General features: G+C 44.9%; 1 protein-coding gene across 1 annotated transcript; it reads left to right on the forward strand.

Annotated features, from left to right (window-relative positions):
* The first annotated feature begins 48 nt into the window (after positions 1-48).
* RPL15 (ribosomal protein L15) lies at positions 49-6,052 on the forward strand. The gene is made up of 4 exons (XM_036401114.1): positions 49-123; positions 1,578-1,762; positions 3,154-3,290; positions 5,313-6,052. The coding sequence occupies exons 2-4, from the start codon at positions 1,591-1,593 to the stop codon at positions 5,616-5,618; spliced, it is 615 nt and encodes a 204-aa protein (XP_036257007.1). The 5' UTR covers positions 49-123; positions 1,578-1,590; the 3' UTR covers positions 5,619-6,052.
* Positions 6,053-21,134: the final 15,082 nt, after the last annotated feature.

Here is a 21,134-nt window from a genome sequence, read left to right on the forward strand (position 1 = left end):
CGCTGCCCGCACCCCGCAGGACTACATTACCCATGAGGCAGCGCTGCCGCCGCCGGAAGTGTGTTGTGGCCCGAGGGTGTGTGGGAAATAGGGCCTTTCCTTTCCGTCGCTGGGCGCCATCAGGTGAGGGCCGGTCCGCGCGCGGCCTTTCCCTCAATCCGCGCCTATCCCAGGATCCGGGTGCCCATCCGCCCGTCCCGCCGCCGCTCCCGCCCGGCTCCGGCTGGGATGGGGCTGCTCCTGCGGCGCGGAGCCCCTGGGAGGCCGGTGGAGGAGGGCCCGCGGGCTGTGCCTCGGTGGGGCGGGGAGGGGAGCGGGGCAGCCCGGCTGGCCCTGGCGCGCCACAGCGGGTGCGGGTCGGTGACAGACGGCGCGCCCTGGTTTGCTCCGCGTTTGCAGTTTGATCGTGGGGATTTTTGTGCCATTAGGCCGTGAAAGGGTGGGGTGGCCGAGGATGGGAATGGATGGGCAGGTTCAAACAAGAGGGGTATCCTAAATCGCACCCGAACTGTTTGTGGCGTGGTTTTTCGTGTAAATAAAGTGAGCTGCGTGTATCTGATGGTGAGTTGGGCTGGGGGCTTGATGGAGGTCAGGTACACGTGCTGATTGCTGCAGATGTGTAAGGCCTCAGAGGTTTTTAGGAAAACAGCAGTAAACATGATGACAAAATACAGTAATATGTGATTTTTGAAACGCCTTCAGCTGTTAAGACATATTAATTTAAGACATATTTGCATTATGTTCATGTTATTAAGACATATGCAGTTCAGAAGAGGGAGTTTGTAATAATCACTGTTTTCTACAGACAAAAATTGACCTGTAAGAACTTTGTCTTGGGCCCTTGCTGTGCTGAAGGCATTACAAACTACCCCCAGTGGTGCTCAGCAGAAACGATTTTTAAAAACAATTAGAAAAAAACTCCACAGGGCATCTGTGGAGCATAACACAAATGTCAGCAGCAGTAGGACACTGAGCTATGACACTTCTTTTTTAGTATGACACGGTCAGTATGCCTCATTTTACTTAAAACCCAGTTTCAGCAAATGTGGAGGAAGGCCTTGTCTCTCCTGGGATGTGGGAGACACTGTGTGAATAGCTCTAAGGAAGCAAAAGTCCCAATCCAATTAATTCCTTAAGCAACTGTTAAACTTCCACTTACTAAGAAAACTTTAAACTTTCACTTAAAGTAAAAATTTTACTATAACATCAGAGTTAACACTAACTCCTCACAATCCTGTAGTTCTTGATAGATTTGTGTCTAAAACTCCAGCCAGGTGTTGATTGTTGGGTTCAGTAGTATCAGACGTAGCACAGCTGAAAATTTCTCAGTTGAGGAGTTTACACTTCAGAATAAATAAAAGAGGAGGAAAATTGCTGGGAATGGTGACTGCAAGGTGTCATGTTGAAGGCTGCCAGGTGTGATCCACGTTCCCAGATGTGTCAGTGGTACAAAGAAGCGTGACAGCTCCTTGTCTTCCAATGCTGCTCCATGTGCAATTTGGTGCGCCACCCCTGTCTGAAGATGTTCAGATTGGGAATTGTTCTTGCTGCAGTGTTTCACTGAGCTCTCTATCCAGCAGGTAGACAGACATGGGTGCCTACAAGTACATCCAGGAGCTGTGGAGGAAGAAGCAGTCGGACGTGATGCGGTTCCTGCTGCGCGTGCGCTGCTGGCAGTACCGCCAGCTGTCGGCCCTGCACCGCGCCCCGCGCCCCACGCGCCCGGACAAGGCCCGCAGGCTGGGCTACAAGGCCAAGCAAGGTAATGGCACGGACAGGTCAGGTCCCTGTGCCTCACCGTGGAGGGACATGGCTTCCTGCAGTGACAGCAGAGTATCAAAGTCTGAAACTGAAGTATCCCCCAAAAAACGGAAGTGTCTTGCATGAAATTAACAGAATATCATAAATGTTCTCAGTTGGTAACAGTGCCCACAGCCTAAAACCTTAACTTCACTTAATTTTGCATCTGTGCCTTCTGTTGCCGTTCTGGCTGGTGAAGCTCAAGTGAGCTTTGGCCTCAGTTTTTGTTCTTGTGCAGTGTTAGTGCCACACAATTGACAGGGATTTTAGTATCCTAGGTTTGGGGGATGTCCTTACTCTGCCCAAGTTTTGTCATCTGTTACTTTGACTTTTTTTAGGTGACTAAACTGTGACCTTCTAGCACCTTGAAAAGAGCTACTAAGAGATCTGGATAGAGACACAAGAGCGTGTATTGACAGGACAATGGAAATGGTTTCAAACTGAAAGAGCAGGTTTAGATTAGATACTAGGAAGAAACACTTTACTGTGAGGGTGATGAGGCACTGGAACAGATCACCCAGAGGAGTTGTGAATACCCCATCCTGGCAGTGTCCAAGGCCAGGTTGGATGGAGCTCTGAGTAAGCTAGTCTGGTGGAAGGTGTCCCTGTTCATGGCAGGGGGCTTGGAACTGGATCTTTAAGGTTCCTTCCAACCCAAGTCATACTGTGACTGTATTACGGCTGCATGCACTTGAGCAAGATGATGGAGTTTATACTGTCTTTGAAAAAAACAGTTACTGGTCAGGAAAAGAAATGGGATTAGTGACTATCCATGTGGAACTTGTGGAAATCCATTTAAAAACCCAATATATTTATTCACAAAGGAAATAAAAAGCTAGGAGTTGACACTTCTGTCACTGTCTAGTTTTGTCATTTCTCAGTGACAAGATTTCAGCAGGGTTTGTGGATGGCTTGTGCCTCAGTGCTTTTTGAATGCTGCCATTGAATTGTGCGGTTTGGGTAGTGGCTTTGCTGGTTGGTGGGGTTTTTTGTTTGGTTGGGGTTTTGGGTTTTTTTTTTGTTTGGGTTTTTTTTTTTTGGTAGGTTTTTTTTTAATGATTGTATTACAGTTTAGCTGTAGCTGATCTTAGTTGGTTTGGGACTGGATAGTGGAAAGGTGCCATAAGCTCTGGTTTGGAGGCAAAACCAGTTGCATCAGGAAATCACTTTCCTTACTCACTTGTAATGAAAATAACAAAAACATCTTGCACTATCCACCCCAAGTTGGAAATTTTGGTAAAAATTGGTAAAATGACTTTGTGTTGCAGCATTTCATGTAAATTTTGGAGGATTGGAAATGCAGTACAATTGCTGCTAGAATTGTTGTAGTTCCTAAGTCACTGTTTGTTTCAGGTTACGTTATTTACCGTGTCCGTGTTCGCCGTGGTGGCCGCAAACGCCCAGTCCCCAAAGGTGCAACCTATGGTAAACCCGTGCATCATGGTGTTAACCAGCTCAAGTTTGCCAGGAGTCTTCAGTCTGTAGCAGAGGTGACTATTTTGGTTATTGCTCACAAATTTGGGTTGAAAGTTTTAATATTCAGAGACAAAGAATACAAAACCAAACCAGCTGTTTTGTTAGTAAGTTGTTAGTAAGATTTTGAATAATGATGGCAGGAAAGCAGCAGTCTTTAAAAACCCTATTGAGACAATAAAAAAACTATTCAGACTTTTATTCAGACTTTTAAAATGGGGTCTATGGAAACCATTTGAGTGGTTTAGTGAAGTTCATACTTCTCAAGTATGCCACAATATTTGTTATGAAAAACACATAACTAGTCCAAGCCACAGTAAAATAAAGAGCTAGGCATGAGAAATACGAACTTGCATGTGCTAAGGTGTGAATCACCAGCTGTAGGTGATGTCCTTTCACAAAGTAAACGTGAGTTCCTGTCTTAAAGCCTGTAGCACCTGTTTGTGTAGTGGTTCTGCACAGCACCCTTAGATGTATTGCAGGAGCTGAAGGCAATGTGCCAGAGACCTTCAGCTTTATAAAAAACTGGTACCTCACAAGCACACATCTTGGTGGTTAACTTATTTTTAGGTGAGATCTTGTTACTGAAATACTCAAAATGTAAACTTTGATTTGATGAGATCTTGTAAGCTTCATTGCTATCACAGTTGTAGTCTGGAAGAGGTGGAGTTCTCACCTTTACAAAAAAACCCTCTTTCAGTGGGTTAGAGTTAATACCAGGCTGCATTCTCAAACTAGACGTTGTGGAAGAAGGATAAGTGTCATTGCCTTTCCATCTTGAAGCAGAAGACTTTTCTGTTCTCAGGACTTCAAAAATACTGCTGAGTGACTTCTGCAAGTTGAATATGGTGGGATTTTTTTTTCAGGGAAAAAATATAAATTATAAATAAATATAAATGGAACATGCTTATTTAAAAGAAACACAGGTGATGAGTTTGAATTAAAAATGCTATTCTGTTTTCAGTGCTTATGGCATTCTCTTCATATGTGTTATTCCCAGATACCTGATGGCTAATCACATGCTCACTTAGGACAGCTATGGAAGAGGTTATTTGCCCTCAGTTTTAGCTTCAAATTTTCTGAATCTGACACAGTCTTTCTGGAAGATTTACATTTTTCAGATTACAGAAATGCAGAGCTCCCCTCCCCAAATAGAAGTTGGCCAAGGATGATTGGTGTTCTAATATTTCATACAGGTTCTTCACACACTAGAATAAAAGGACTTTAAAAAATGTTATTCCATGTGCAGAAAATAGTCTACCTGTTTAGGAAAGCCTGAAACGATAAGCTAGGATCACATTGGGGAAGAAGATGAATGGGGTCCACTGATTCATGCTTCCCTATAATGATGATAAAGTCCTACAATTAAACACACTTAGTGTGTTTTAAATAAGGAGTATTCTTGACAGGAGAAGCAGATTGAGTTGCATAATTGCTATTTTCTGCTTTGTTTTGTTTTCTGAACTAAGATTGTGTCTTCCTAACCACAAGTGAGGATAGGAATAGCACACACTAATATGCCAGCAGCAGTGGTACAAAGATTTGTTGCATCAGCTATTCTTTTACTCCCACCAGTACAGGCTTACACTCTGCAGAAGTTTCTTTCTCCCCTGTAGCTTTGGATGTGGAAATTAATCGCTTTCATAACTTCCCATTAAAGATTGTTCCATCACCCGAAGTGCAGCTCATGCTTTTCATATTTATGTTGAAGTTATTCTTAACATTGTGTTTTTACTGACTGGGTGCTTCTGTGTACAAGGAGTTCTTTCTTTTGTATACCAAGCACCTTCCTGCTCATGGTCTTTAAAACCTGTTTCATGCAGGAATCCAAACAGCCTTTTTTTTTTTTTGTAACACAGCATTCTTTTCAGCTGTTACTTTTCCTTGCACCTTTGCATCTGGAAGGGGATGAGTTTTTATAGGAAAAGAGGTTGTCCTAGGGAAAATTGAAATTTAATGTTTGAGTTAGTAATCTGTATGCATGAAGAGTGCCCTGCATCCATGGTTTGACAGCCCGTTGCATTTATTTTTTCCTCTAGGAACGTGCCGGCCGTCACTGTGGGGCTCTGAGAGTCTTGAACTCGTATTGGGTGGGCGAAGATTCCACTTACAAGTTCTTTGAAGTGATCCTGATCGATCCCTTCCATAAGACCATCCGGAGGAACCCCGATACCCAATGGATCACCAAGCCCGTCCACAAGCACAGAGAGATGCGCGGGCTGACGTCAGCCGGGCGCAAGAGCCGCGGCCTCGGCAAGGGCCACAAATTCCACCACACCATCGGTGGCTCGCGCCGCGCCGCCTGGAGGAGGCGCAACACCCTGCAGCTGCACCGCTACCGCTAATCCTTGTAAACGCGGCCATCCAATAAAGATCATGCAGGTTGTTCAATTCAACAGTGCTTCTGCTGCTTCTTGGGTTGTGTGGATAAGCGTAGAATTCTCCAGGAGTTTGGGTGTTGCCATGTTTTGACAGGCTTTTGAAAATGTAATTTGATACTTGTGGAGATTGTAGGCCCCGACTGTAGAGTTCTCTGATGGGTTTCACTTTGGATAATGTGGAAGGATGTGTGCAGTGTGTATTGAAAGCCCAAGGGCTGGTCCATGTTCTTTTTTCTCTTAGTCTGAGTTTATTTAGTCACTGTTTGTAGGTTGGGGTCTCTGTTTGTCCTGTGCTTAGACTGAAAGCCAGCTTTGATCTTGTGCAATGAGATGTAAACTGAAAGTGCTCATTTATTTTTTATGGGTAATTAAATACTTATGGCTATTTTATTTTTCAAGTTCTGTTTTTTTGTACTTCTTCAGTATCAAACCAGCTCTTGGGCCTCTCAGCTACAAACATTGTCTAAATGAGCTAAACACAGAATAGAAAGGTAAAGCTTGCTCTGTTCATTGCAGTGCACAATATTAAAAATGTGAGCACGTTGCAAAGAATGATAAGATTTTAGGCTGAATAGTAAAATACTAACTGTAGAGTAGGTATTTTATTTGTCAAGATTGAGGGGGAACAGTTTCTTAAACATTCCTTTTGATACCAGAACAGAAAACATGCATCTGTGTTAAAGAGCTGCATTCTGATGTACTCTGCATGGTTAGGTGGTAGAAATAAACACATTTGGGTAACAGTTACAGATGAATGTATTTAGATACTTTTTGTGAAATCACAGTGTGACCTTTTCAGCATGAAGTCGGTTTGCACATAAAGGCTTGGAGATTAAATGCAGATCCTGGTAAATTAGGTGGATGGCTGTCATTGCTTCCACAGATTCTGTATTATATCCATTAGGTAGTGATAGGAAAAGAGGTTGATAGAAGGCTGTGAAGAAGGTTGACAGGGGTAGCTGTGTCTTCCTGGAACTTCAGCTTGGGATGGGAATGTTTTGGGTTTTTTTCCTGAGACTTGAAACATGTCAAGATTTTCCCTTCAACTGAGAAATTCACTTAATACTCCACTTTAAGTTCTTACAAGAGGGTGGTAGTCTAAAGAAGAGACATTTTGGCAGTGTGTTCTCAAAGCCAGGAATTACAGCTCAAGGTGGCAGTTCTTTGATGACATCTTTTGTTTGGTTCACACAAGAAAAATGCAAAATACAAAGTATTAAAGCTATCTGCTCTAAACATGGGATATTTTATTAGCCTCTCCTTTAAAGTATCACTGATGTTCTTGAAAGGTAGTCCTGTGATGTTGTAGGACAGGAAGTGGAAGTTCCTTGGAGCAGATTTGATGAGTGAGGTCTCCCCTGAGCATGTAGGGGGTTATTGCAGAGAGGGGGCTGCTCTGTCTGCTTTGTAGATTTAATGGCTTCAGGTAGTGCCAGTATGGCCAGTGTGTCCATTCCTTTGGAATTATTTTAGATATTACAGTAGGAATCAGGCTCTATTTTTAGAGCTCAGCTTTTTAATTCATTAGCTGTACAGAGCATGTTTGAGCAACATGGTCTAGAAAAAGATGTCCTTGCCCATGGCAGGGATTTGGAGCTAGATGATCTTAAATGTTCCTTCAACCCAAATCTATGATTTTTTTTTTTTGGCTGATGATACTGATGATACTGTACTGGGCGTTGTTAAGCTGTTTGGGACCCTTGTCATTGATGGGGGAGGGTGACAGCAGGTGACAGGCCAGTCAGCACTAACGCTGTGTCATTTGCCAGCTTTCAAACCTTGCAGCACGTGACAGGTGTCTAGAGACCTACCTTAGGTTGGCCCTTGTGGTCCTGTCATTCTTTGAACTTTAAAAGGAAATACTGTCCCCTCTGAAGTTTATTGAAAACTGCTTATGCCAGTGTATCTAAAGGGATGTGGTATCTAGCAGACTAGTGAGGGAATTTGGAACAGATGGTGGTGCCTTCAGAGGATGCTCTGGGTATGTACAGCTCATTCCAAGTCCTTGAAATTGCCTTTGTGTCTTTCCATGCTACAAGTGTCTCATGCTCTTAGGATTTTGGTTTTGAAGGGACATTGCTGTGCAGAATTTATGTGAAGTAGAAAGACTAATTATATTTTACTAATCTTTACTTAAAAAAAGCAAAACCTTGAGGAAAACCTTTTTTGTTTGGGGTTCTTGGCTTGGGAAGCCAGGGGTAGAGAGAGGTTATGTGATCTCTGCCTTTCCTACTTGATTCTTGAACCTGTTGTGCAAGTTCAAGAGATTGCAGGTAGTCTGTGTTCCTTAAGATTACGGTAGAAAGCAGTCATCTGAGACAGTCCTAGTGAGAGGCTGTAATGTGAGTTCAGTCCTCCCCAGACACCAAGGGCCTGCCTGAATCAGGGACACTAAGCTGTAGCTGAAGGAGGGCAGGGGAGGGAAGAGGAAGCTTCAGGAATTTCACTAGGCAAATCTATTAAGACATGGAGGAATCTAGTAATCTGTTTCCAAGCCATCTACTTGGCTCTGTTTGCAGGACTGATCATTTCTCAGTCTGAGCAGGCATGTTGGGATGTAATTACAAGAGCTGTCTGGTTTCTAGGCAAGACAAAATGAGCACCACAGTTAAACTGCAGAGAAGTGGGGCTGTACAGTACCAGGCTGGTTCAGCCTGGTTTAGGTGCTGTTGAAAATAGTTGACTGCAAGCTTTTATTAGGCTGGATTTCACTTTTGTGTCAGCTGCCTAGATTAGTTAATCACTCAGCTTTTGGTACAAGGTGAGGACCTGGCAAGGGCACTATTTCTGTCCCGAAGGGTGAGATGTGTAGAAACAGATTGTGTGATTTAGGATGTTCTTTAAATAAGCAAGTAGGAAACTCCCTTCCACATAGCTAATAGAAGTGCTCATTACTTGGCAACCCGAGCTGGGTTGCAAAGCAGGGACTCACTAATCAACAGCGAGTGTGATTGTTTCCTTGCTTTGTCTCCGAAGCATTGGGAATCTCTGCAAGGCAGCTGTGTGCTGCTGGGAGAGGCGCGCTGGCATGATGCCTGCAAAAGGCGCAGATGCTGCTGGAGGAGGCAGTTGGCTCCTTCCTTGCAGCAGAAGGTCATGGAATTTCACTGCTGATTTTTGTGGGGGCCTTAGAATGAAGTAATTAGCGATGGAGGAGAGTTATAGCTTGACTTTCTCACTTATCTCTGTCCTTGTAATGCAGTAGTTGTTCCCTAGCCTTGACCCAGTAGAGAAAAGTGACTGCCTGTGAAGAGTTCTGTACAGCTAATGAATTAAAAAGCTAGGCTCTAAAAATAGAGCCTGATTCCTACTCTATTATCTACTCACTCTCCAAGCCGGGAAAAAACACCATATTTTTGTACATCCCTTTTCTTTTCCAGCAGACACAAGTCTAGTTTGGAGAGTATGAAGCCAAAATACTCAGAGTGATGGAAACACTGCTGCAGCCACAAAAAAATCCAATTTGGATTTGAATTGGATGCTCTTTTTTGGGGCTTTGAGCAACCACCAACTTTTTGATCCAGTCCTTTTAAAGTAATTGTTTGAAATGTAAAGCTGTATGAAAGGAAGGAGAGAGCCTGTAGGTTGTTCTCTTTATGTGTCAACGTTCTGAATCAGCTTCAATTTAATAATTACACACAGAGTGTTTAGGTTGCAGAGCCTTGCTCCCTACAGTTAGGAAGTGTCTGAGCTGCACTGCTTACACAACCTTTAATTCAGTGGCTATCCCGCTCTTACCTAATGGGCCAGAAGAGGCCTCTGGCAAAGCCAGGACTGGAACCCAGTTCTTCTGGACCCCTTGTCACTGCCTGAAATTTAAGAGAGCATGCTTTTCTTTGGTATCAAATGATGTTCAATGATATAATTAAAGGCTCTTATTGTAATGAAGATGACATTCAATCTTGTTAAATACTGTAATCTCTCCATCATCCAGGGAAGTGGAGAGCAGGGGTATCCTGGAGATCAGAGAGCAGATGAATGATTAAATTAAGCCTGGCTCTGATAAGACCAATGCTGGCTGACACTGCTCTCTCAAATGGCAGGTACCTCTCTTCCAAGCCTTCTCAGGTCTCCCTGCTCTTCTGGTGCCAGGCTTTGGGAAAACCTCTCTAGTTAGTATGTTGGACCCTAGCTGACTCCATAGGGGTTTTGCAGTCTGTATCCCCTTGCACAAGAGCCGCAGAGGAGTGCCTCTGGACCCCAGCTGGCTGTCCATGTGCAAGCTGAGGAGTTCTCTTGGAAACAGAGGAATTGAGAGGCACATGAAGGGGAGGGGGGGGGAACCAGAGGAGAAGTAAAAAAAAAAAAGAAGAGAACAAGTAAGCTGGCTTTCAGTGGGGCTTGTTAGTACTCTGGTGCTGCTCAGGGACAGGAACACCTGATAGACAAGGCTACAGCTAGCCAGGGTCCCTCAGGGCTCATCAGCCAGGCCTGTGTGGGGCAGTGCCCACAGTATAAACCTGGCTGAGCAAACCTACAGCTCCTCAGAATAGCTCCACCGTGTCTCTGGTATCAATCTGCTCTCCTGAAACACCAGGCAGTGGCTGCACTTCACCAAACCTAGAGCAGGAGGACAGTTCTCAGTTGGTGCTGTGAAATAAATGTCCTGTGTCCAGTGCTCAAGCCCTCCATGTGCCAGGCCTTGTCATCAGACTGTGTGTCAATAGAGCAGCAGGCAGAAACCAAGACCCTGTTAACTCTGCACTGTGTTCACAAGTGTAATGAAAACGAGTCGTCATCCCCTGAGAGCTCATCCACCAAGCAGAGGAAGTAGCTCATTAGTCCAGTGTTCACTCATTCATTTATTCACACAGTTTTCTTGCAGCATTGTTTTTCTGTGACTAACAAGCAATTATTTGAACCCTTTCCTTGTATGAGAATCGCAGCCCTTCAACTCATCTGCTGTTACAATCCACCTGCCTCTCTCACGAGTTTCATGATTAGTCAGATAAGTTTGGATAGCAAGTTACACAACCTTTATAAATTATGTGTTTTGAGCTTTGTGTTTTCAGCTCTTTCAGAGCCATTTATAAAAATAATGTGTTATAAGTAGCTTTGTTTGCAACTATTTGGAAAGCAGTTCTGCCAAGGCACAGTTAAACAAAGTCATAATGCACCTTTTAAGCAAAACAGAAAGTTTTGTATTATTTTCACTTTGCAAGTTACTGCTATGGGTTTTGGTGGAGAACATCTGCTTAAGATCATTTTACAGAAAAAGACACAAAGTAAGATTCAGCTACACAGTGTGCAAGTAAAAGGACTTGAGGTTTGGTTTTTTTAAAATAGAATTATAGAAAATACTTGATTCAATTGGTTCTGTTGAATTTGTAGAATCTAATCCCCAATCTTAATCTAAGTAGTTTGATTTCTGATAGATGCCCTGTAGTCCTTTCTTAAGAGGCAGAGACTAAAATCCATATGAGCTAATAGTAAGATACTAAGTATTTAATTTTAGACCAATGATTTGAGCTGGGAAGCTGATTGCTGCCCATTGTAAACAGCTATTTTAAAGCAATAGTTATACCATATCAATGGGAAACACAAAATAAGCTGATTACTGTAAGTTACACTGAAAACCCAACTCTTAAATTTATGATTTATGTTGTTGAGAAGGAAAACAGAAGTGAAAACACCATGAAAAACTGAATCACTGTTCTGACTCCTGAGGCTAAATGAAAATTTCCAGTATAGTTATTACTTTCATTGGCTAGTTTAATAAAAAAATACGAGAATCATAAAACTATGTAAAGCATATGGCATACATGAGTTCTATTTTCTCCAGTGATGGTCCCATCTATTTAGAACTGAAAACTTCAAAATGCCTCTCTAGCAAACAATCTCACCTTCTAGTAGGTGCTATTCTGACAACATTCTGAAATTTTAACCTGTTTTAAGAAAAAAAAAAAGAGAAGTTTTGAGCATGAATAATTCTGTTAGCCAAATTATGACTGTTGAAATGAACCACAGATATGAAACTTGATGGTTTTTGCAGATTCTGCAAATTGTCTTAAAATCACATTAATTGCACTACAGCTTGAGCACTGAATTGTATGGTACTTTCATAGGAAGTGTGTAATAGCAGTAAAGGCTGAAGCAGTTTTGTCCTGTGCAGGGAGTCAGACAGAGAACCAGGGAAGTGACTGCCTTCCATCTTCCCCCACTTTGGCCCACCCTGAAGCGGTAACCCTGGACCAGCTCTTTCAGCACCCACCAGCCAACCCAAGCTGACTCATCTCATTTGTCCTGGGTTTATTTACAGCTCTGTGCAACAGGCTACTGCTTGCTGCTGACTCTGTTCTTTTTGTTGTTGTTGTTATTCAGTAGGAGTGAGATTGCCAAAGTTGTGGTTGTTTGGTTTGTAAAAGATGAGCTGGTCAGCTTCTTATGCCAATGCTGTTGTCACAAGAGCTGATTGTGACTGTCTGTCAGGCATGGTGGGGAGGAGCAGAGGTGGGAGAGCAGTGGGGCTGAGCAGAGGTGGGAGAGCAGTGAGTCTGAGCTGGCCAGCTCTGAGGCAGGAGACCTCCTAGTTCCAAGACAGACACAGTGCAATGTGTCCTGCTGGGTGGGATCTGTGACACAGCACTGAACTAAGACTTGGCATTGCCTCAAAGGGAAATAAAACAAGAAAAAAAAAGTGAACGGCCATGCAGGGCCAGCCCAGAGGTCTAATGGGCACAGTGCTTGCTTTTGACAGGGACCAGCCATGGGCATTTGGAAAAAGGCTGGTGAGTGTGGAGCAAGTCCAGCCCCACATGGAGCATCTCCAGTTCTCTGAAGAGCAGGGTAAGGATTTCCTCACACTGTGGTTGCCCTCGTGCCAGCAGCCACCCAGGACAGCTGCAAGCTGTGACATCCAGCACTGGCTGGGAACTCCCACAGGGCTTCTGGCTCAGCAGGTGCACGGGCTGGATCCGTATGCAGGATGGCATCTGAAGGCAGATAAAGAGAAAATTACTGCCTTGACTCATAAATGCCTCCCCTCCTGTAATTTGAAATGGGAAGTGGAAATACAACCTGTTTTGATGGTGTGCTCCTGGAAGCTCACTGAACCAGAGACTTTCCAGATGACTCAGAGCAAGATGGTTGTTTGCTGGGAACTGCTGTATCAAGGATTTGGCAGGATTATATAACAAGCCATTGTCCTTCACCCCGGTAATGTGTCTTCTCTGTGAGACTAATGCTTACAATTCACCAGTGTGAGGAACAGCAATAAAACAAAATGGCAAGTGCCTGGAGGCATCTTCAGGATGCAGCTGAGCTCCTGCCTGGAACAGATCTATTATTTGCTTCTAGAGATTGCACTCCAGTTCAGGAAAACAAGATAAAATTTCACTGCTAGCCTCATGATGCCACCCATTCCTTTGCAGTGGTCCTGTTTAGGTTGTGTTTGCCATAGTGTACCTCACTGTATTTAGCAGGAGCACCAAAACTAGTTGTGGAGAATGTACCCCTTTTTTTTTGCTAAGGCTCAGAACTCTTTGGGAACTGGAGCAAGGCTGGCTAATTTTGTGTGCTTGAATTTTGCTATGTCTCTTTAAGTGCCCCTCCTGGAAAAGATTGCACTGAACTGTGCTTTGGTGAAAATTATCAGTGTTTGTAGATGAAGGTTAAGAAGATCCTTTCTAGGATGCATTCTCCCAATTCACAGAAAAAAAACCCAAAAACAACAAGCACCCCCACCCAAGAAAACTCCCGCCAAACAAACAAACAAACAAAAATGAAAACCCAGAAGAAACAGGAATGGTCCTTTTTGTCAGTGTCTGACATCAAGTTTTTAAGAAGATAATTGATTGTGTCAGGGAATTCCAAGAGTATTTCCAGTCCTTGGAACTATGTTTGAAACTAATTAACTCTGTTCCAGCCAAAACCAGCACAAGACCCAATTTGGGAATTGTGTTTATTTGCTGATGTTCATGTAACAAGAGATGAAGTGACCATGATGATTTTATTAAAACTGCAAGCGCCTCACCAGGAGGTTTTGTTGGTTTCCCTGTGTTCACTAGAAGGAATGAGAGAATTGGCTTCCTTCCCTCTTATTTGTAATGGTTTAGAGCAGAAAGTTCTTACACATGCAGCCAGTTTTGCTGCATGTGAAGCTGGTAGCTGAATCTGGCTAAATGCACGTCTGCCTTTATTCACAAGGCTGATAATATCCAGCTCTGTTTCCGTCCCATCAAATACAAATGGTCCCTTAGCAGGAATATTGTTGTGTCAGGAGTAATCTGGGCAAGTCACTGAGGCATAACACAGCCAGACCCAAGATTCAGGACAGACAGAGAGGTCAGCATTTCCACTGCCTGCACAAGTGCCAAAGCTGCAAGTCAGATTAGTTTGGATACACAGCAATGTTTGTACCCAGAGCTATCCCACCAACATATTTCTAAGGCCCTACAAATATAATTTGGATCTCATGCTGGTGTTATGGGGTTACACCCTTCTGCTTTCAATAGAGTTATTCCAGATTTATCTGGAACCCGAGTTATTTTAAGAAGCGCTGTGTACTTGCAAATGCCTCAGGTTTGTTTCTAGTAAGCTTTTGCTCTTGCTACCAATGCCTTGCAAAGGGTTTTATGGGAGAGACTCCATTTGTTTTAACAGTTAAGTTTTTATAGCTGGAAGCAATTTTCTTTAGTGTAACATTTCAGGAGCCCTTTATGGCTAGCGATATTTCATTGAATGCCTGAAGATTGAGACCTACTGCATGACTTTATCATGTATAAAGCTTATTATCTGCCATAATTTGGTGCATAGCAGGCTTATTTATTTAAAAGGTCACACAATCATATTTCACCCCTGGTAATGGCATTTTTATCCATTTAATAGGTTTATCCTAAAGCATATTTATTCCTAATGCATTTTATTCAGAAGCCAGTTAATAACTTTAACTCTTTAGGCTCTTAGCAGGATACAGAAGCCAGCTTTTCAGAAGAGTTTGACCAGCTGGGCCTAATCCAGCAGCACAGAAGGTCCAATACAGAGTCCCATGCATCATCTCTTGATTCAACTCAGCACCTTGAAGCTGTAGGTCATCTTTTGGACTCCAAGTGAGACAACAATCAAGGGAAAAAACATTGTGCTGTGTAGAGCCTGGAGCTGTCTTGGCCCTTGAGCTGCCAGCTGTCCTTTGGGGAGTTACAGATAATAAGTCTCAGGGCCAAAATGCTTTTTGGTTTATTTCCCAGAGAATTTTTTCAGATTTGCCTTTGTTTTGCCTAGATGTAAAAGGCAGTTCTCACTCTCTGGGCCAATGCACGGGCCATTACCAATGGCACCTGTAATGAAAGCTGTTCATTTTCTACAAACTCGTGCTATTTAAGGCCCAGATGCAAGTCATATTTGCCTCTGTTGGTGACTGAGCTGAGTTTTCTCTGGAATTTTCCTTGTAAATTACACCAGTAATCACAGTAAGTTTGTGCTGCTGCAGAGGAGAGAAGAAAGGGCGATACATTAAACCTTGCAGGAGCTGGGGCTATCATTTCTGTCTGTGTGTCCCCTTCATACAACCTGCAGAATTCCCCAAAACAAGGATAAGGCATCATTTGCATCTCTGCTGTGCCCGGGATGAGCTTTATGTTTGTGTTGTGACACTACATCTCTCCAAGAATGAACATAGCTTATGAAGAGAATAATCAAACTGGGCTTATGTTTTGGTGGCCTGGAGGGTTCAGAAGGGGAATGGTGGAGTTGAGCTACAAGAAGCCTTCTGAAGCAATGGTTTTGATCTGGTGACAGCAGTGACACCACACCAGGGATGTCCTGGCCAGCACCATGTCATGCAGTGCCAATGTGATTGCTGCCAGCCTCCAGCTTAGCTAACTTCCTAGAGAGCATCGCTGCTTTGAAATAAGGTGCTCTTCAGGACACTGTGATATAAAAGAGTTGGAAAAAGGCAGAGGAAAATACAAAAACCCAGACTTAGAAGGGTATTAAGTACAAAAGACTCCAGGGTGGGAAATGCAGTTGCCCCTGGAGAGGTTTGGGTGGTGGGGAAAAGGGACTGGCAGCCATCAGAGCATAAGGCAGCAGTTGTGTGCTGACTGTGCCTTCAATACAACACTGCTGATGCCTTCTCTGAGACAGCACAATGTGTCAGAAATTACCTGTAGCTACATTGTGTGAGTCTTTTTCAGTGAAGGCAAAGGTAGTTCCTTGTACATCCTTTGCACTATTCATTCTGCTTCTCTCCCAAAAATCCCATTTGGCCCAATCAAGCAGTATATATTCTCATCTTTTTCTTGTTAAGTGATGCTTTGATTTCTGAATAAATAGATGATATACTGACAGATTAAGGAACTTATAGCACAAAAAGAAAAAGGTGGGCAGTGATATTACTGCCATATAAGATAGGCTTCATTAACATAGAATTAATGCTTTATCCTTCTAGACTAAAAGTCCAAGCCATCACCTTCCATTAAAATCTATAAGGGCAGATGAGGCTAGTGGTAATACATCACTATTGCATGAGGTTATTTCCCATCAATTTGACCAGCACAGGCCACCAGCTGTACTACCAAAGTTTGTGAAGAAAAAGCACGCTTGCAATAATGCTGGGTAAGAGAAAAAAGTGGTAGGGTTATGTGCTTCAGGCTATAAACTGACTGCTGAGGAACTTAATCAGGAAGAGAGTTACCCTATGGGCAACTTAGTATATGACTGTCTATTATGAGCTTTTATATCTTCCTCTAAGGCTCTGATACCGAGAGACAGGATGTGAGTGCAAGGGGATGGTTTGTGAGCCACATCCTCTGCTTGGTTATACTTAGCTCTGTGACTGCACCACTCCCAGTACCTAAGCTAGCTGCATTTGTGTCATGTAGGCATGCCCTTAATGGGCAGCTTTAAATTATTCTATATTTAGCTTTTGCTTCTTCCTAAAGCATTCTCCACACATTCAGCCTATGAAGGGATGTGATGACAAGCTAAAGACCTCTGGGACCTCCTTATCAGGATTTCTGTTTGACAGAGAGAAAAAAGTGCACCAACTCAAAGAGTTAGAGATATATATGTTAAATTGGAATGGAGAAAAAGTAGGGCAGGGGGTCAGAAAACACTGTGTAGGGCTTGACCCAAGCTGACTCTAATCAATAGAAAAATTTCCACTGGCTTCCAGAGCCTAAGATTAGTTAGATGACTTATGGCTATTTATATCACTTAATGTATGAAAGAAAGTCACAGTTACAGCTATCTTTATAAAGACTTTTAGAGGGCAGTATTTAAGGTAGTAACTGTAGATAGCAAGTGAATCTCTGCTTTAAAGAAACTGGAAATGCAAGCATGGGTTTGGTATCAGTTGCCTCACCTATGTGTACTTGTATGAACTAGTTCCATCTGCAGTTGTGGAGCACAAATTATTCAGGACAGACAGAGGGTTTCAAGAGGATCTCATCACACAGACTGACCAGAGTGAAAAAGAATGACAAAGAATTTTATATGGGGGAAAATATCTTTTATTCTATTTAAACCATTGTATGCTGTAAACAACCAGGGAAGAGAACCTGGACTTACTGTAGATCTACTGTGCAAATGTCAGCACTGTTCTGAGCATCAGTCAAAAAGACAAATAAGAGGTTAGGAATTTTTCCTGAGGTAATAAGGAAAAAAAGAAATAGAAAACTTCAGGAGCTGTTGTGGCATGAAAACATGCTGCTCCTTGGCACTGTTCAAGTAAACAATCTTTTTCTCTTAGCAAAGTTTATGTTTCGGGATCAAACTAGTATTATTGTAAATGTGCCAGGCACTGAAGAAATCCAACTCATCCGAAAGCAGAAATGCCTGCTGATGGAAACTCACACGTTCCTGGCTGATGTGTGGATGTTTACCAGGATTAGGAGGGCCTCTCCATGGGGACAGAAAGGTGCAGGCATTCGGATCCAACCTGAGGAACCACCAGCATTTCAGGCCTGAGGAAAAAGAGTCATCAGCCTCTACATACCTCTGCTGAGGTGGCCAAAGTGCATCCTGTCCCACCATCCAGCTATCAGCTGCACTTAACATTTAAGTCAGCATTAGTTGGTTGCAACAACATTGTGCCATCTCCCCCCCAGAGGTAGCAGAGATGGGAATCACTCTGCAGCCTCTGGAATTTAAATATGCTGCTTGAGCTGCTCCATGTGTGTGGGCTGGGAGGAAAGAGGGATAAATGTTTGTGTTCCTTCCCAGGGGTGGGAAGGGGTTTGAAGAAGCTGTCTGTCCCACCTTCTGTGCTTTTTCCCTTCTTCTGCCCCTTCATGTTTCAATGCCTCACTTCAGTCTGTTCCCAGAACCACAAGTCTTCTGCAGACAGCAGCAGTAAACAGACGCTGAAGGATTCTAAGGACTGACCAAACACACAAATTCCCAATCACTCCTCCACTGATCATTCAAGTGCCTGCCCAGCCTTCAGGTTGGAGAGATGCCATGCCACTGTGAATGCCAGCAGTACACTGCTTCTCTATAAAGCCAGGATTTGTTTTGCCCTTCATGGAAAGCTGAATCACAGCCCCTTGTGGGGACCAGGGAACATCCACTGAGCATCGCATCTTTAAGAAATGTTATTTGCAGCTCAGCAAGTAACACTAAAGCTTTAGCAGCCAAGCTAGAATCAAAGAGAAGCCCCTCAAGAAGAAGCCCAGGCACCACAACTTGGCCAGCACCCAGAGCCACAAGCTGTTAGCCAGGTGTTTGCTTGTGTGGGTTTGGAAGAGGTAGGCAGAAAGAGGCTCTAAGAAAAATTTGACCCTCTTACTACATTGGCAGAGTGGAGTCTTTTTCCAGGTTAGAAGGCAGAATAAAAACCTTGATGCTCTCTAAGACAGTTCTCTTCTTCAAACATTGAAGTGCCTCTCATGGTCTGCTGTGGCAGTCCACAGCTTTGTGCTGAACAGCAGAATTAGAGCGCAGGAGTGGATGGGCCATTCCTGAGACCTCCTGTGGAAATTCCAGGACAGAAATCACACTGTTTGCATCCTGTGGCCACCCACAGCCAGCTCTACCTGCTGGATCTTCTCAGGATACACACCTTTTGGTGCCCTTGATGAGGACAAGGATGCTGTGTGAGGCTGGGTGGTGGGCCCATTATTTGCTTTTTGCCATACTACATCCCTAAGGAAGCGCTTGGCTCTTGCAAACTGTGGGTGTGTGTAGCCACCTCAAGGAAGGAACCAGAAAGTATGGAGTATGGGAACACAGAGAGCACTCCTAGGTCTGGATGGGATGTTCTGAGACAGGAGAGGGAAGCAAAATAAATATATTCTTTTACAGAAGATAGATGGGGATTGGCTTCAAGACTGCTAAGTGTGGCACCAGAGGCAAGAGCAGGCTGAAACTGCTATAATGATCCCTGAGAGTCTCAAAAGTAGATAGTAAAAGATACTAGAGGCTGGAATCTCTCTGGGAGTGACAAAATCATGTCCTGGCAGTAAATAGGATAGACTGAGATTGGGAGCAATAATGTGATGGCCTCTCCCTACGAACCTGCGTACATTGCCTTTCCCATTTGTCCCGCCAGGCAGGAGCAGCAGCATTTATCCTTGCCCACAAAGGAAGTGAACAAGCAGTCCTTCCCTTATTGGCCACTCTCAGGAATGGAGTCCATGCACCCATGCACCAAGGAGCCTCCCTTGAGCACCACAAACGGCCTGCAGGCCAGGTGGACCTTTGGTCTGAGTGCCAGAGCCTCCATACTCATCTCTGGGTGCTTCCACCACCACCTGCAAATTGAAACCTTATCCAAAAGCAAGAGTTCTGTAGGGTTTTTTTAGCACACCCTGGGGCTGATGACCCACCAGTTAATAAACATTACCCAAACATCTCTTTTGTTAAAATCCAAATACAGCATTAGAAACCCCAGAGACACAGAATACACAGACAGAGAGGACTTGCTCTGCTGTTGTTCCTGATGTCCAAGCTGGTTTTCTAATAGCATTTGATGTATTCACTACCTTCTCCTTTGAGTCCTTTGGCCAATTTAATCTGTTGAGAGGTTTGAGATGCCATGGTAGGCTGATATCAAATATATTTTATTTGTGCTCTGCCCACAAGGACCAGCAGCCAGGCAGAGGAGCGAGCCAGAGCCCTGAGCACAGGGAGGGAGGGTGGGCCATCGTGCCCTGCTTCTGATCGTGCCCAGGGCAGGCAGCACTGCTTGGCTGCCAGTCATGCAGGCAGGGACTGTACAAGAGCCCAGGGGGCAGCATGGCAAGGCTTAGGAAATGTAGTTTAAAATTGGTATGAGGAGGAGAACTGGGAATATGAGGAGCTTTTTCTGTAGGAAATTGGGGCTGGGGGATGAAGGGTCTGGAGATAGTGATGGATATTGAGTGTGGACCAAGAGGAAAGCTGTAAGCCTCCCAACTGCTGACCATGCACAGGAAAATGGGAAAACTCACCCTCTTACCTTATTCGAGAAGCGATGAAGCTCACACAAACTGACCTGTTTACCTCATTTGAGAGGAGAGGAAACTCACCCAAATTAGGAGGCAGTAAACTACATTTAGCTGCATTTAACCTCCACTGGTTAACCTCATTTAACTCCACTGCCTCGCTCTCAGTCTGGAGATCAATATAGTCCATGAAGCCACGCATCTGCCTCTGAACCCCGGGGTCAGGGAAGGCCGGAGCTTCACTTTGGGCTCTGTATTAGCTTAATGGAGAGTCTTCCTCAAGTTTCTGATCCCTTTTTTGTTGTGGTGCATTTTCTTCGTGGGTTTCCTCTGGGAGCGGGAGTATGGGGAGCCCGGTGGGGACACCCTCTGCTTTAGGTCCTCTCGGGGCGCGTCCCTCCCCCGTTGCGGGGAGTCTGTTCCCAGGGACATCACTGCATGGTATAAGGTATTAGAGGCTGGAATCGCTCTAGGAGTGACAAAATCACGTCCTGGCAGAAAACAGGAGAGCCGGAGATTGGGATCAACCGTGTGATGGCCTCTCCCTATGGCTGCAGAGGGACAGACTATGGCTGCAGCGGTGTGTGTGCGCTGCCGAGAAGGGTCTCTCCCGGATATTCCCTTTTCCCGGCAGTGAGAAAACACGCGGTTAAAAGGGCACGGAGCGCTGACAGTTGGAATTGGGAGCTGTCAGATGCCCGTGTCGGGATAGGAGAGAGCTCGTCAGCTGCGGCAGTCACAGCGGTGGCATTTCCTGCCGGTGCTCAGCGCCGGAGCAGCTGACACACGCCGCCGCCCCTCACCTTGCCCCGCGGCCGCGGTGGGCGAGCGCCACTCCGGCTGCGGCAGCGACCGCGGCGGGGCTGCCCCGCCGCACCGCCCGGCGAGGGGCGGGGGGAGCCCGCTCCGTGCTGCCCCCGCGGCCGCCGCCGCTGCAGTGCCCCGCGCTGCCGCACGCTCCCGCCGCACGTGAGCGGTGCCGCCGGCGCGGAAAGTGTGTCACTGGGTGAGGGGGGCGGCCGGGGGCGGGGCGGGGCGGCCGCCGGGGCGGGGCGGGGCAGAGGCGGGGCGGGGCGGGCGGCGGTGCCGCACTCGCTCTGCGCGGCTCCCCGAGAGC

Source organism: Molothrus ater, chromosome 1, assembly GCF_012460135.2.
Source record: "Molothrus ater isolate BHLD 08-10-18 breed brown headed cowbird chromosome 1, BPBGC_Mater_1.1, whole genome shotgun sequence".
Taxonomy (NCBI): Eukaryota; Metazoa; Chordata; class Aves; order Passeriformes; family Icteridae; genus Molothrus; species Molothrus ater.

Excerpts from the sequence above, each read along its gene's own strand:
- RPL15 (XM_036401114.1), top strand. The coding sequence starts at position 1,591 with ATGGGTGCCTACAAGTACATCCAGGAGCTGTGGAGGAAGAAGCAGTCG. Across the intron at positions 1,763-3,153 it reads GGGCTACAAGGCCAAGCAAG|GTTACGTTATTTACCGTGTC; the intron begins GTAATGGCACGG and ends TGTTTGTTTCAG. Across the intron at positions 3,291-5,312 it reads GTCTTCAGTCTGTAGCAGAG|GAACGTGCCGGCCGTCACTG; the intron begins GTGACTATTTTG and ends TTTTTCCTCTAG.